Source organism: Berghia stephanieae, chromosome 9, assembly GCF_034508935.2.
Source record: "Berghia stephanieae isolate SIO BIC M18660-M18661 chromosome 9, UCSD_Bste_1.3, whole genome shotgun sequence".
In the NCBI taxonomy this organism is placed as follows: domain Eukaryota; kingdom Metazoa; phylum Mollusca; class Gastropoda; order Nudibranchia; family Aeolidiidae; genus Berghia; species Berghia stephanieae.
The window spans coordinates 25887531-25905030 of NC_088368.1; the positions used below are offsets into that span (position 1 = coordinate 25887531).

The following is a 17500-nucleotide window of genomic DNA, read 5'->3' on the forward strand; positions in this document are numbered from 1 at the left end:
AACTTATCACAGAATATGCAAAAAGTGTGGAGGCAGAAATAAAGAGGAGGATTGGGATTGCATAATCAAACTTTTTAAAGTTGAATAAAATCCTCACAAGCCGTGAAATAAGTCCTTCAACTAGACTTCGACTTAATAAGTGATATAAATTGTTACAGTGAATGACATAATCAGTCGGATGGTGAAAAGGTTTGAACTGAGAAATTGCCAAGTTTAGTTAGAATGTCAATTTTTTTTCTTCAAAAATGAGTTCTTGTCATAATAAATGATTAAATCAACACTGGGGTGCGCATCTTTCAGAAAATGAACAAAATAATAATAAATAAATAAAAGATGCAAATCTAAAATTTTCATCTTCCTACTGATTATGTCACGCACTGACATTTGGCGTTGACAACTCTAGTCTTGAAAAGAGAATTAATTCGTTTGAAATGTTGCTGTATAAGAGTTACAAATAATACATTTCGGAAAGAAAGGAAAACAAATAAACAAATCTTAAAGACATCGGACATAAAACAAAAAGAACTCTTAAAAACCACGAAGCAAAGAAATCTTGTATACTACGACCATATTAAAAAGCATGTGCGGCTATGTGATCTTGTGTTATGACACTCGCGTTCGGATCGGAAGCTCCTGGGTTCGAGGCTCGCTCGGCGCATAGTTGCGTCCTTAGAAAATGCTCTTTACTCACATTCTCTCACCGTAATCAGGTGTAAAATGATTACCAGGTTGTTAACAGCGTTGTCTCTGTCCGAAAAAAATGTAATATCGCCTAACAAGCGTCATGTTCCGTCCTAAATGTTAAGTGTTGCTGTTGACCAGGGACCCCTTGTAAAGCGCTTTGAGCACGTTTAGTGGATATTGTGCTATATAAATACTCAATTTTTATTTTCATTTTTTTAAAAGAATATAATATGGACGGCGAAGTATACGGAAAGCGAGGTAGAGGAAGAAAGAGGAAAAGCTGGCGGCAAAATATCGAAGAGGTGGTATCAATGGAAATCAACAAATATTTACAAAATTGCCTTCAATATAGGGATTTTGAAGACCATGGTATCCAACCACTGTATATATTGAAACCCTGATGGTAATGATGAATCTTGTATTCGTAAGAAAACATATTGAGCTGGCGATTTGTTTCCTCGATAGAGTATCCTTAGGAAAGGCGTTTCACACACATAATTTTTCATTTATTCACTCAGCTGTTATTGAGAAGCTGGATTTGTACATCTGATTGAAAGTTCAATGCCACATACATAAGTCCCATCTATAGAGTGGTAAGCAATTGCTACTGTCGATTAAACGTCACCAATACCGGGATAAACTCCGACTCTATGAGATTTATTTTGCTTTTCACCTTTACATGATGACTATTACAAACTATTTTTATGTCCTTCACAGGATTTAACTGTCGTGACGCCACTTCTCTCGTAATGACGAATAGTAACTTAGTAACTGGTTCTAAACTATCGGAACAATGGCGAACGCCCTTATGAAATGCTACTCCGACGAGCATAAAAGTGTATCCAGAGGAGAAAACCATTATAAATCTGACCATGTTTTGACTTTTATACTTTCTGATCACATGACATGTGAAAAAGTTCTAACCAGCATGAATAATAAAAAGTACCGCGTTTCTTTGTGTAGAACCAAGCTGCTCGTTGCTAGGTGGACGTGACATCAGACTATTGAATCCCATTATTTCGACTTTTTAAATAGATTCCTTTATACGTTCACTAAAAAACGTTTTATTTTGCAGCCTTATTTCGATTTCCAACGCTACACAACCAAAGCCGATGTGCAATCGGCCATAATGGCGGTACAGAAAGTAGAAGGGGTTACAGACACTCACCTTGCACTACGATACGCCTCTGATAGGCTTTTCACTGCTGCGGTAGGTCTTTCTCTATAACTATTGTAAATATTACTGTAAAAGGCAGTTAAATCAGGTTATCTATTTGGATTTCGCCATGTTCTGTTTGAGAATTATGATTTAAAAAATAATAGAGGGAAATGAAATTATTGTTTATATTCATAAGTACTGTATATGTTAATGATTACTTATTTGACCCGTCCTATAATGTGTGCCTAGCGCTGTCTTTTAAACGAGAGTGGAATATAAACTTTATTACTATCATCATTATCATCGCCATCATCATCATCGTCTTCATAAATCATCATCAATCATCAATCATCATCATCATCATCATCATCATCATCATCATCATCATCATCATCATCATCATCATCATCTTCATCATCATCATCATCATCATCATCATCATCCCCTATTCCACTATCCCCACCACACTACACCACCACTATCACCATCAACACCACTTCAACAACAACCACCACCAACACTACTACTTTTTTAATCAACATTATCCTCATTTATTCATTCCAGTCCGGTTCCAGGAGCTCTGCAACTCGAGTAGCAGTCATCATCACAGACGGAAGATCTGGTAACAATTTTGAAGCTGTCAAGAATGCTCAAGCTCTCAAAGACCGTGGCATCATTCTCTTTGTTATTGGTAAGTATAGCATAGTCGTGTGACACTGCCCTTACGTAAGATCACTATCCTTCACATATAAAAAGTAATGAACAAAACTGTTTATCACAGCCTCAAAACAAAAACAAAAAGACAACTAAAAAAATTAAAACAAAAACCCCCAAAAAACAAAAAAAAAAAACAAACAAAAACAACACCCCCCCCCACCCAAAGATAAAACAAAAACAAAACAAAACAAAAAAAAACATCAACAATCAAACACACAAAGTACTAAACACGGGACGTTTTGGGCTCAAAACCCTTGCTCAGCCAGTAACAAAAAACAACTAAATCAATAATACTTCACATCGAGATAAACTTTAAACAAGAATGAGCCCACAACACTTTGGGTTTTCAGATCTGCAAACAGGTACACGTCGATTCTACCCAATGGAATATATAGAATTATTACAACTTTCTTTTTTTTAATTTTTTTCTATAATGGATTCAATTTTCTGCATCGATATCACATAATACGGACATAATACCGTTTTAAGACGACGAGTTACATGTTTGAAAAAAAACAAAACGCAAAAAAATTAAAAATTAAAAAAAAACTTGAGTTTTTATATTGCGTAATAATATCCACTAATAGTGCTCAAAGGGCTTTACAAGGGGTCCCTAACCAACACCAACACTTAACATGTAGAACGCCTGTTAGGCGAAAGTACATTTTTCCCGACAAAGACAACGTTGTTAACGCCAGGTACTCATTTTACACCGGAGTACGATGATAGAATATTTGTAAAGAGCCTTTTCCAAGGACTCAACTATGCGCCGCTCAGAGGGGGAATCGAACTCAGGACCTTCTGATCTGAAGGCGAGTATCATATCACTAGACCACATTGCCGCACGTAAAGCAACACCTGTAAGCCATAGACGACACTTTTGTATCTGTCTTTTTTTTTTTTTTACTGGTCTGTGGCATCGCCTATAACAATTTTCTTATTAGCAGTGGAGTAGGGCGTTATCATAAGAATTGAAGTGAGTAGGAAAGTGCGAGAAGACAATTGAGAATAAAAATTTCTCGTGGATAGCTCATACGGTAGAGTCACACTCTCCCCGGCCAGGCGGAGTTGTCGTACCAGTATTCTCTATTATCTTCTGGCACTTTCCTACTTACTTTATTTCTTGTTGTTATGAACATAAGTGGATGCACCACTCACTTTTCTGACGTTACCATAATAATATCCCTTACCGTTCATTGGACTTATTTCTTTACAGGTGTCGGCGATGACGTGGATTCTACTGAATTAATCAGTATGGCATCAAGCCCTAAATGTACTCACGTTCAAGAACTGGACGACTATGCAGAGCTGAACTCACTGATTAGCGAAGTCAGGGCTGTGTCATGCTCCGGTATGACATCACCTATATTATCCGGCCTTTCATCCCGGGCTTTTTTTGGTTTTTGTTTCTTTTTGACATTTCACTTGCCCAACCTGTCTATCTTCCTCCTCCTCCTCCTCCTCCTCCTCCTCCTCCTCCTCCTCCTCCTCCTCCTCCTCCTCCTCCTCCTCCTCCTTCTCCTCCTTCTCCTCCTCTTCTTCTTCTTCTTCTCCTTATTCTTCTTCCTCCTCCATCTCATCCTCTTCCCTCTCCCTCCTTCTCCTTTTTTTCACTCTCATAATCCTCATAATCTACTACTACTACTACTACTACTACTACTACTACTACTACTACTACTACTACTACTACTACTACTACTGTTGCTGCTGCTGCTACTACTACTACTACTAATTTAATAATAATACTTCTTCTACTATTGCTACTGCTACCAATACCACACTACTAGTACTACTACTGCTGCTACTACTACTACTACTACTACTACTACTACTACTACTACTACTACTACTACTACTACTACTACTACAACTACTACTACTACTACTATTACTACTACTATTACTACTTCAACTACTACTACTACTACTACTACTACTACTACTACTACTACTACTACTACTACTAGTACTACTACTACTACTCCTACTACTATTACTACTACTACCACCATCACCACCACTTGTACTACTACTACTACTACTACTACTACTACTACTACTACTACTACTACTACTACTACTACTACTACTACTATACTACAACTACCACCACCACCACCACCACCACTACTACTACTACTACTCCTACTACTACTACTACAACTACTACTACTACTAACTACTACTACTACTACTACTACTACTACTACTACTACTACTACTACTGCTTCTACTTCCTCCTCATCCTCCTTCTCACACCACCAAGACAACCACACCACGACCACGAACATGACCTTATTTTTATTTCTTTATATCCGTCAACAGTCCCAGGTCTAGACTTCGGCATGTACACATTCCCCTGTACACAACAACAAACCTATAGCGTGGATACAAAAGGAGTCACATCCATTGTCGTGAGTTTCATCCAAATTTTGTCCTTTATCAGCATTATGTAAATGTTGCTACTCGAAGCTAGAAGAAATAAATAACAATGCGAAATTGAATGTAAGCTTCAATTTAATATACGAAAACAGATAAAATGGACGTTTCGGGTTTCCTCTTTATCGTAAAACAGGATGAATGAAACACTACAGACGAATGCGATAATGTGGTGGTGGCATTGTTAAGATGAATAAACAAAAACATTGTTGGGCAGGAAATAGTATGCTCCTTTGTAAGGAAGCACGAATTAAAATAGAACAATAAATATGATTTGTTATTTATCAGCATTGCTGTATCTCCATTTTTTCCTTTCTATTTTCTAATATTTTAAACACGTGACCCGCCGTCTCAAAATGATATTATATAGAATGATATTAAAACCGAAAATCGAATTTAGAATAAAGAATTAAAAAGACAAAAAAAAACCCAACAACTTTGGGTTAAGTTTATGTGGGAGTGCCGATAACACAATCGGTAGAGCACTCGCTATACACTTGCTTACTTACTTATCCGAACCAGCGACCACCTGAGCTCTCGCCCTTCGGTCTTGTGCCATGACGTAGAAATTAGACGTCTTTTGTAGTTGTTCCAGGTGACTAAAAAGTGTGTTACTGATGCTTGGATTTGGTGGGAGGAACGTGCATCTCAGGTCTTCAAGAGGTTGACATTCAAGCAAGTGGTGTATTACTGTTTCATTGAGGTGTTGACCTAGGGGGCAGGAAGGGGATGTGTCTTTTGTAATTTTGCTTAAATGGTTGTTGAGCGGTATGTGTTGTGTTCTTAGTTGAAAAATGATGCTTTGCTGGTGTCTTCTGAGCTTATTTAGGCAATCAGTCTTTACAGGAGTGGTCATATGGGAAAACATACATCTACCCGTGGTGCTCATTGCCCAACTGTTCATCCATTCTTCTCTCTTATTTTGTTTTGATTATTTGTTTCGCTGTGTCTAAGGATACTGGAATTGATGGTTGTAAAAGTATTGATCCGAGTCTGGCTAGTCTGTCTGCATTGTCATTTTCTGGTATATTTGAATGTCCCGGTATCCACTGGAGAGATAAGTCTACTCTGTGTGTTGTAAGGAATTCATCTAGTTGAGATCTTAAACTATTGAAGGTTGAGGAGAGTTTATCTAAATCGAGAGCTTATGAGCCAAGATCCATCACGGGTGCAGTGTCTGTCCCCTGTCTTCACAGCAGTAGTTGGATTGGTTGTTCTGATAGAGCAGTCAGAAAGTACTTAGAGTATATCCAATACGACAATGATCCCATGACTAACGGGATTATCATACCTGTATGTAATAAGTACCAGTCGGTATAGGCTTATTGCTTGCATTCTGTTTTCACACTAAGGTGTAAAATGAAAACATGTTCTGTAATATCCTTGTGCCTATCCATTTTTTTAAATCCTAACATTGCCGTGCACGCGTCATGTCTCGGCCTACATACTAGGTCTAAGTGGTGCTATTTTCTTAAGCGACCCCTAGTGAAGAGCTCTGAGCACATTTTATGGATACAACTCTAAATAAAAGCTGAAATTAAAGATTGTCTTTTCATTAATGTATTCGTTAATTTATTTGTCTATTTATTCTTTTCCATCAAAGGTTACCCCAAGGTCGGGCTTTGTCAGTGTTTACGGATCTTACTCTCAAGCCAGTGTGAACAGCGGTAACCCGGATGTCGTTACCTTGGCAACCAGTTCTCGCCCTGCTGTCATCTACATCAGCGATAAGAACCGACCCCTATACCTGTCGGTGAGGTCTGATCTTACACAGACTGGACAATGCAGTACTGATTACGATGTGCAAATTGTCCCCACAAACGCTATCAAAAAAGGTTTGTCTTAGTCTTATCGTTTTTCTATTTAAAAACATGCTCCCTTTTTAAAATAAAGATATAGGCTAGAATCCCGAGGTAAAACAAATTAGTAAAGCGCAAAGGTGATGATAATGATGATGATGATGATGATGATGATGATGATGATGATGATGATAGTGGTAGTAGTAGTAGTAGTAGTAGTAGCAGCAGCAGTAGAGGTAATAGTAGAGTCGTAGTATAGTATTAGTATGAGTAGTAATAGTAGCAGTAGAAGTAGAAATAGTAGTAGTAGTAGTAGTAGTAGTAGTAGTAGTAGTAGTAGTAGTAGTAGTAGTAGTAGTAGTAATAGTAGTAGTAGTAGTAGTAGTAGTAGTAGTAATAGTAGTAGTAGTAGTAGTAGTAGTAGTAGTAGTAGTAGTAGTAGTAGTAGTAGTAGTAGTAGTAGTAGTAGTAGAAATAGTAGTAAGAGTAATAGAAGTAGTAGTATAATTGTTGTTCGTTTGATTGTTTCTTCATTAATTCTTTTTTTTTTGTCTTGTCTTTTTTTATTACATTTACATTTGATTTTCTTTTTACATAACAGACGCCAACAACATCTGCATCACAAATGGTGTGGTACGAACATGTACAGTTTTAGACATCTTAATGGCGCTCTACCAAGTCTCTAGGCCGAACAGTAAGTCACCACAGTCCCTATAAACATCACCATCATCATCGTCGTCATGATGCTGATGATGATGATGATGATGATGATGATAATGATGATGATGATGATGATGATGATGATGATGATGATGATGATCATCATCATCATCATCATCATCATCATCATCATCATCATCTCCATATCCATCTTCGTCAAGAGGAATATTATAATTATTATCAGTACCATCGTCCTGGTTCTCATCTTTGTCATGATGATCAACACCGTTTTCATCATTACTAACATCATCATCAACACCACCACTATCATCATCAATAGCATCACTACCACCTTCATCATTATTACCAGCACGATCACCATCACCAACATCATCATCATAAATAAACATTACCATCTCAACCATCATTATCAAAATCACCACCACCACCATCCTCGTCAACATCACCACCGCCACCATTATCACTATCATCATCATCATCATCATCATCATCATCATCATCATCATCATCATCAGCAGCAGCAGCAGCAGCAGCAGCAGCAGCAGCAGCAGCAGCAGAAAGACCACCACCACCATCAACACATCACCATCACCATCATCATCACCACCACCAACATCATCATTATCATCATCATCATCAGCACCACCACCACCACCACCATCATCGTCAACGTCACCACCACCACCACATACCCTCTTTGCATTCCAGACCTGGGCTTCCCCAACCCTTGTGACCCGAATCGTCCAGGATATTTTGTTTATCCCAATAACCCGTTCCGATTCATTTACTGTGACAGGTTCGTACATAAATTTAATGATAATCATACCATAACAAGTATAACTACGGGACCATTCGCGCCAGATTAGTATCATGTCGGAGTAAACCAAATGTCATAATGATAATGTGATTTTAAAATTAAAATGACAGAAATATTATGACATTTTAGGTTGTTATTTTGGGAGGTCTTTTTGGAGGTTTTTTTTTTTTTTTTTTTTTGGGGGGGGGGGGTATTTTATTTTTTGTTTTGGACATTTTTTTGTTATTTTGGAAATTATATGTGGCTATGGGATCTAGTGGTATGACACTCGCCTTTGGTACGGAAGGTCCATGGTTCGAATCCGGCTGTGAGCGGCGCATTGTTGAGTCCTTGTGAAAGGCGCTTTACTCTCATTTCGTGCTTTTTTGTTTTGGACATTTTTTTGTTATTTTGGAAATTATATGTGGCTATGGGATCTAGTGGTATGACACTCGCCTTTGGTACGGAAGGTCCATGGTTCGAATCCGGCTGTGAGCGGCGCATTGTTGAGTCCTTGTGAAAGGCGCTTTACTCTCATTATCTCATCGTGCTTAGGTGTAAAATAATACCTGGCCGTCAATAGTAGTGATAATTAAAAAGATAAAATTGCTGTACTGCCTTTGACATGCTTCATGAATCGTACTACAATTTAAGTGTTGAACATAAGCTCTGGGCCCCTTGTAAAAAGCTTAAAGTATATTTAGTGGATATTGCTCTATATAGAGAACTACACTTATATTTATCCCTGGTCTCTGACATATTACTCACTTCCTTTCTTCATTCATCACTCATTGTATTTATTGATGTCACAGGTCTGGAAACGCCTATGTTGTGAACTGTCCATCCAACTACTACTACGACGACCTCAGCAAAGACTGCGTCAAGGGATTTCCTCCCACTATCCCACCTACCACATCTACCACCACACAGAAACCGGCTACCACCTCCACCACCAAAAAGCCAACTACCACCTATAGAATGCCTAATACTGTAAGTTGCACAAAAGAAGTGAAAATAAATGACCCACTGTAGCGGACAGGAGGTCATTTGTTGTTTTCTATCCATGTACACGCGTTTTTTTTTTTTTTTTGTTGCTTTCTGCCCTTGTCTTTGAATGGGATTACTTGATTTTCTCCTGGACCGTTTCGGAGTCCTTGGCTGGGTGGGAATGTATAGCCTTAGTTTTGAGAGGCGATATTTTGTCTTGTATATAATCGCTCTGTGTTATGTACTGATAGGTATATTTTTGTTTTATTTTACATATCTTGTAAACGTTTGAGTGTATTTCTCTTAGTGAAGGTCCTATGATGGTGTCTGGATAGGACGTGTAGTATGTGATCTCAAACTGACCACATTGATGATATGCTCTATGAATATCTGTTCCCTATTTGAACCAATTCCCCATTTGTCTTACCCTTTCTTTGGTATTTTAATAGTCACTTAGATAAACACTCCTCCCGGGCAGTCGTCATAATGTAAACAATGACAGTGATTGGTAAACATAGCAAACTATACAGGTTTTTCTATCGATGGTATGTGTCTGAGTAAAATATTTACTGTTCTAAGGCTTGATGAATAAAACCAACACAAACATAAATGTGTAAACATAAACGTTTATAATAATTATATGATTGAGGAAAATCGTGCGATAACTAATCACCCGTTTAAAGTATGAAAACAATAACAATGATCAGAGAAAGGTCGAATTCATTCACTTATTATTTTATGAACAACCAACTATGTTTGTCCGAGCATGAGCACGTATGAAGGTGTGTCACAAATTCCATATTCTGATTGGCCAAAAATCTACTGGTTAATTGTACTTCCTTTTGCTTATTAGGCGAGTGTTTTATCACTGAGCTGACAGGATCCATGGTTTTCATCATAATCATTTATTATTCTCTCTTCCCAGGGTACAACAGACATGTATGTACTGCAATACTTCCCAGAATGCAACAGCACGGCTTACAGAAGTGGTATCCGGTTCTTTGGCTACAACCTCAATGAGAGTAAATACATTCAATGTTCTGGATACCCTGGTCTAGGAGTCTTGAAGGACTGCCAAGAGTTTCATAAATGGAATCAGGTTAGACATAACTTTTTGTATAACCAAAAAACAAATTTAACTCTCTCCTTACCAGCTATTTTTACAATTTCCCCCTAAAATCCATTCCCACTCAACACAAAAATAGACTTTTTTTATTCAACAAAAAGTAACAAGTGAATTGTACAATACAGTGTTCAGTATTTATACTGTAATCAAAACATTTCTTTACATTTTGTGATGTATAAGATAAATCAGAATGAGAACATTGTCGGTTGCATCGTAACGAATGTGACGATTTTCCTATGGTTGGTAAGGAGAGGGTTAAGTTTCTTTCTTCACCATCGTTTCATGTTACACTGGTGTCTGGGCGTTATTATTGTGCCACGACTTGTATTAAGTCTTGGTCGGTGATAGGAGTTGTAACGATAATCGGATTGCGTCCTCAGGCAAGGTACTCTATACAAATCACCTCACTTACCTCAGGTAGCAGTATGAGGTCAAGTATGAGATCATTTTTAGTTTAGTGATATAGCACTTGGCTTGTAATCTTTAGATACCGAGGTTGAGTTCTGTTGCTGACAGCGCAATGTTGAGGCCCACGAAAAGTCTCTTTAAATACATTCTAATATTATACTCAAGTGTAAAATTTGTACTTTGTGAAAACGTATTTGTCGAAGTAGAAGTAAAATACTTGAAATAAACGCCTTATAGGTGGCATGTGTTGTCCTACATGTAAGTGTTGCTGTTGGCTTGGGACACCTTGGAAATCTCGTTGAGCACATTTAGTGGATATAACAATGTATTAAATGCATTGCGTTTGGTTAAAAAAAACCCTCACAATATTCGTAGTAATACACAAAAGTATGTGTAACCATAAACGTTTATAGTCTGATTGACATAATTTAGTGAGGACTACTCATAAAAATGGCTGGCTCAAAACAATAACAGAGAGCTGAGTTTCGTTCTATCATTAAAAGCTCAGATTTTTAAACATTCCAAAATCACATCCTTACATATTCGCTTCATCACTCATACAGGACTACCAATCTTGCGTGTACAAAGAAATTGTCATTGATTGGACCAAGAATATTTACCAGAGCACACCTCGTCCACTTGACTACCTCTGCAAGAGCGGAGAGGCCTCCATCTTCTTCCACTCTCACCCGACCGATCAAACTAAATATATACAGGTAAGAACGTATTACTTTTTATAAGGAAACATGTGTAATATATTGCAACTATTCTGTTTATTTAATAGTTAATGGGGGTGATCTATATTAACTTTCCATGTTCTCGGGGTCATTGGTCACATTGTAAAATGTGCTCAAAGTGACCCACATAGTGAAATGTGTTCACAGCATTTTAAATATCTAACACCACGATTGGTCATTTTATTCAGCTTGACACATGGCTATATTTATAACACATGTTAACAAAGCAGCGTGTTTACATTTGTTAAGAAATATCCGTGTGTTGGACAGCAACAAATCATGTGATTGATGACCTGGTTGGACGAAAACATGAATATAGATCGCTCCACTGGCGCTGATATGACCTTAATGTGTTGCAAGCGCCGTAAAACCCTTAAAAACAAACAAAACAACAATAGATCGCTCCCATTGAATGTCTCTAAGTAAGTGAAAGCTTTTTAAAGTGTCGAAAAAAATGTGGTCAAAGTTGATATGTGTGCGGCTATAGCGTGGTCTTGTGGTATGACACTTGTCTCCGGATCGGAAGGTCTAGTGTTTGGAGTCCCGCTCTAACCGGCGCATAGTTGAGTCCTTGGAAAAGGCTATTTACTCACATTTTCTCACCGTACTTAGGTGTACAAATGAGCACCTGTCAACAGCGTTATCTCTGTCGAAAATAAAATGTACTTTCGTCCCATATGTTTAAGTGTTGTTGTTGACTCTGGACCCCTTGTAAAGCGCTTTAAGCACGTTAAGTGGATATTGCTCTATATAAATGCTCAATCTTTTAAAAAAAAAATTTACGAATTGTGTAGTGATTGGTACGAAAAACATTTTCACAGCTTCATATATATAAAACTTGAAATTTTTATTTTAAACAGTGCGACGAATTTGGTGATGCCTTCATCAAGGATTGTCCCAGGAATGAGATTTGGAGTCAACTGCTGTCCACCTGTGTGCCGGGCATCCCTGCAAGAAACATTTTAGGATAAATTTTTGTTGTAACAAAGCCAATTTTTGTCACATATTCAAATCATCCATAGGCATATTATTATAACATTCATTATACTTAATTTTCATTGAAATAAATTGTATTCATTTACACAATCCCTCACAGTTGTTATATTAAATTGAATGAATGCATTATCCACCAAATACAGTCCCTTGATTCGTGGACAATGAATTACAAAGACTTTTCTATACGGAACTGGTATCTCGGTGTTGTTGCTTATTATGTTTTTGTTTTTATGAATTGTGTGCAATTGTGAGTGTTGTTCACACGAGAAACCATCGAACCCCAAGTAACTCTGTTCACACGTGTTACCCTCACAGCAATATTGAGTGGATTGGACACAGCTAAGGGACAGCGAGTTGTTGGTTATGGGGATGGTAGGTAAGGATGAGTTTGGGACGGTCGATGGTTTTGTCTTTGTCATTTCTATTTCTGGATTAAGGGCTAAGGATCTGGAGATGGTGTTGACTTTGTTGAGTGCTTTATAAAGGATATCATCAGGGTAGTTCAGGGCTCTGAATAAGTCAATGAGTTCTTTTGACCTTTCTTTAAATATGGAGTCATGGGTGCAGGGCGTCTGAGTGGGAGGAGCTGTGAAAAGGGGATAGAGTTGTTACACGGTATGGGGTGATGAGTGATGCAGGAGGTAACTGTGGCTGTCATTATTAAGAATATGTGCGGTTATTTTGTTTACAATTAAAGGTTTCATGCTTTTTGGTTACACTCACCTATCTATATATTATTCCTATATTATTATTATCATTGCTATTATCATTATTATCATTTATTATTATTATTATTATTATCATTATTATTATTATTATTATTATTATTATTATTATTATTATTATTATTATTATTATTATCATTATTTTATTATTATTACTATTATCATCATCATCATCATCATCATCATCATCATCATCATCATCATCATCATCATCATCATCATCATCATCATCATCATCATTATTATTATTATTATTATTATTATTGTTATTGTTATTGTTATTATTATTATTATCAGGGACGGCTGGTAAAATTGGGCAGGGTGGGCAAATACCAGCCTGTTTTTTTCAAGTTATAAGCTGTATTACCAGGTCCGAAATAATCTAATTTAAATTAGATAATTTTAAAAGTTAGTACTTAAACTTGATACTTCGTACTGAAATCAATTTGTATGTATTTTTGATAGATTGCGAATCACCATGCACCCCGTAATGCATAAACCAGGATACGCTCCTGTTCTTTTTTATCACCCCCCCCCCCCCCCCCTTTCCCAACCACTCCACTCCGCCCACATCGTCATCTCATCGTCACGTCGCCTGACGGTGATTTTGCAGTCTGGCCTCTCTAGTTCTAGGTCGGGCTAATTCAAATGAGCCCACCTAATAAACCAGTGAACACTAAATAGAGATTTTGGCAAACGAACTTTTTCTTATTTATTGCCTTACTTGTGCTGGTACCATTGATGTAATAACATTGGGAAGGTTCCAGTATTGAATTAAATGTATCAATTTACTAATATTATATCAAGTTAGTATTAACTTGTGTTGTTTTAATATATTTGTTTATCCATTTAAATTATCTCTTTTTTTTTCTCGTTTTCTTTAGTGCTTCTCAAAATTCATTTATTTAAATTGTTGTCTTATTTGTTTGTTTGTTTTTTTGTTTTTTTTTTTTTTTTTGTTTTTTTTTAAAACAAATTAATTTGTTCCTTTTAAAAAAAAAAATTCTTAAAGTAATTACCGCTGTATTTTTATTGCCAGACTAAATATTTTTGCAAAACAATGTATTTTCTATTGCATTCCCTCTAATAAAACACTTTTATTCAGAAGTCACGACTAAATAAATATATAAAATACAACCCCCACCATTTTGGTTTTCTCAACAATTGAATTAGTATACGAGAAATACTCTTCTGAGTAAGGAGAGAGTTGAATTCTAAGTTATAGAGGAAATAAAGACGTTTAAAGGAAGGGTGGGCAGATTCCGTACTTGCCCGTCCTGAAGCTAATACATACATAATAGTTCGCGATGAAGAATCGGGAAGCTAGGGGTTGGTTGGGTAAGGAGTAAAGATAACACGGTCGTTATTGTTATAGTCTAACGAATGCATGAGGAGAGATTGGTAGCATTATTTAATTTGTCTTAATTGTATTGTATGAATTATTGGCGAAAGCCTAAGATTAAGTAAACTTTGTTTTTAATTTGTCTTTTTTTGACTATGGAACTGATACTTGTCATAGCAGACCTGCCTACTTGAAATAGGAAAATAAAAATCGTAGTTTTCAGGGTTAATAAAATGGTAGATATTTTAACTATCCTTTAAAAAAATCACCGGAATTTTCGTCTATTAAGGTATCAAATTTTTAAAAAACGAGAAAAACGGATTGGAAACGTAATAATGATGGTGATGGTGGTGGTGGTAATAGTGATGGTGGTGGTAGTAATGATGATGGTATAATTATTATTATTATTATTATTATTATTATTATTATTATTATTATTATTATTATTATTATTATTATTATTATTATTATTATTATTATTTATTATTATTATTATTATTATTATTATTATTATTATTATTATTATTATTATTATTATTATTATTATTATTATTATTATTATTATTATTATTATTATTATTATTATTATTATTGTACGTATTGGTGGTATTACGATTGTTGTATTTTTTGTGGTTATTAATGCTAACAATTTATTGTTTGGTTCCATTTACCATTTTTTTCCACTTTCATGTATGTTGTCATCAAAGTGTATGATTTAATGGCGAAAGCCTAAGATTGAATAAACTTTGTAATATCGTACGGTAATCATCATTGTCGACGACATCGTCGTTGCCATCATTATCATCATCATTAACAACAACAACAACATTAACAACAAATACTACAATAGCAATAAAAACAATATCAACATCATCATATAATTTTCGTGATCGTCTCCACAACTATCATTCTAACCAACAGCACCACCAAAACCACTACCATAATTACATCCTCCCTCACCGTCTCCTCTTCCTCCTCCTCCTCCTCCACCACCACCACCATCGCTACCATTATTCCAACTGCTACCACCACCGGCACAATCATTCTAACCACCAAGAGAGCAGTAAAAATGATGCAATTTGAGCTCTGAATGAAACTCGAGTCATATCGCGGTTGTTGCTTCTCGATGAAAAATTTAAAGTTACTACGTACTTCTGAAAATGTAACAGAAATATCAATCTCGCCGTTGAGGGATTAAAGCATCTCTTTAATTTTTCGAGTGAACGAAATGGACTTGTATTGTCAAGGTGTTGTCGCATTTTGTCTCGTCGCTTTATTTTTTTGTTGTATTCTCTTTCGTGATTCCTTTTTGATTACGTTTGGAATAATTAAAATCTACTGGTATTGTCCTTTCATTGTGAATGTGATTATTTGTGGTTGAAATATTTTATTTTTTTAAAGTTGAAATATATAATATATATATATATATATATATATATATATATATATATATATATATATATATATATATATATGACCGAATCATCTTTGCCCCACCACTATAAATAGGCTAGAACCGCCACTGATTATTATTATTATTATTATTATTATTATTATTATTATTATTATTATTATTATTATTATTATTATTATTATCAATATTACTCGTATATTTATCTATTCATTTTGTAGTATAAGACAGATAGGTGAAAGGGACCATCTTGCTAGGTAGAAAATTCATCCTTTAAATATCGATCGATTTAAATGATTCTCATTTTGGTAAAAACTCTCAACCCTTGGACTTCTAAATAAACCTCATCTTGGTAAAAAAAAAAAAAAACTCCCAACCCTTGGACTTCTAAATAAACCTCATCTTGGTAAAAACTCTCAACCCTTGGACTTCTAAATAAACCTCATCTTGGTAAAAACTCTCAATCCTTGGACTTCTAAATAAACCTCATCTTGGTAAAAACTCTCAACCCTTGGACTTCTAAATAAACCTCATCTTGGTAAAAACTTTCAACAGTTAGACTTCTAAATAAACCTCATCTTTGTAAAAACTTTCAACAGTTAGACTTCTAAAAAAAACCTCATCTTGGTAAAAACTCTCAACCCTTGGACTTCTAAATAAACCTCATCTTGGTAAAAACTCCCAACGCTTGGACATCTAAATAAACTTCATCTTGGTAAAAAAAATACTCTCAACCCTTGGACTTCTAAATAATCCTCATCTTAGTAAAAACTCCCAACCCTTGGACTTCTAAATAAACCTCATCTTAGTAAAAAAAGTCTCTCAATCCTGGGACTTCACGAAGATGAGAGTCATTTAAGTTAATCGATATTTAAAAGACGATTTTCTAACCAAAGCTTTAAATACGTGTATTTCTGTAAGGCAGTTAGCTGGTTAAACGTGCATTAATTGATAAGGTTGACAATTGAGTCTATCTGCTCGATTCGGTTAGATTGTTTTGACGATGAAATAATTAAATTACCGTTTTAAGAAAAAAAATGTGCCGTCGGATATATATATATCTAGACTTCAAGGTTAGGCTCTAGGGAATACTCTTCAACAGTCGTAACGTCACTTCCTTCCTAATGACGCATGGTAACTTAGTAACACTGGCTCTAAACTATCGGAACAATGGCGGACGCCGTATGAAATATTTCTCGGCGAGCATAAAAGCGTATCCAGAGGAGAAAAAAACATAAATTTGATCATGTTTTGACTTTTACACATTCTGATCACAAGGCAAGTGAAAAGTTCTAGCCAGCATGAAGAATAAAAAGTAATGATTTTCTTTGTTTAGAACCAAGATGGCCACCGTTGCCGGGCGCCGTGACATCAGACTACTGAATCCAATTGAAAAAGAGTAATGAACGCAAAGAATACACAAATATTTCGAAGAAGTAATTTTACGACGCTATTAAAAATAATAAATATTAAAACAATTTATGGTCCTCAAA

The 17500-nt window shown here is 35.9% G+C and overlaps 1 protein-coding gene across 1 annotated transcript in view; it reads left to right on the top strand.

Annotated features, from left to right (window-relative positions):
• LOC144979936 (uncharacterized) overlaps positions 1-12619 on the top strand; it is a 19233-nt gene extending 6614 nt beyond the window's left edge. Inside the window, exons 6-16 of the mRNA XM_078927259.1 lie at positions 1760-1894; positions 2408-2534; positions 3777-3911; positions 4886-4974; positions 6603-6834; positions 7400-7492; positions 8188-8275; positions 9088-9265; positions 10188-10361; positions 11360-11512; positions 12394-12619. Of these exons, the coding sequence (XP_078783385.1) occupies positions 1760-1894; positions 2408-2534; positions 3777-3911; positions 4886-4974; positions 6603-6834; positions 7400-7492; positions 8188-8275; positions 9088-9265; positions 10188-10361; positions 11360-11512; positions 12394-12504 (1515 nt within the window). The 3' untranslated portion in view covers positions 12505-12619. The remainder of the gene's footprint in view (positions 1-1759; positions 1895-2407; positions 2535-3776; positions 3912-4885; positions 4975-6602; positions 6835-7399; positions 7493-8187; positions 8276-9087; positions 9266-10187; positions 10362-11359; positions 11513-12393) is intronic.
• The last annotated feature ends 4881 nt before the right edge of the window (positions 12620-17500 follow it).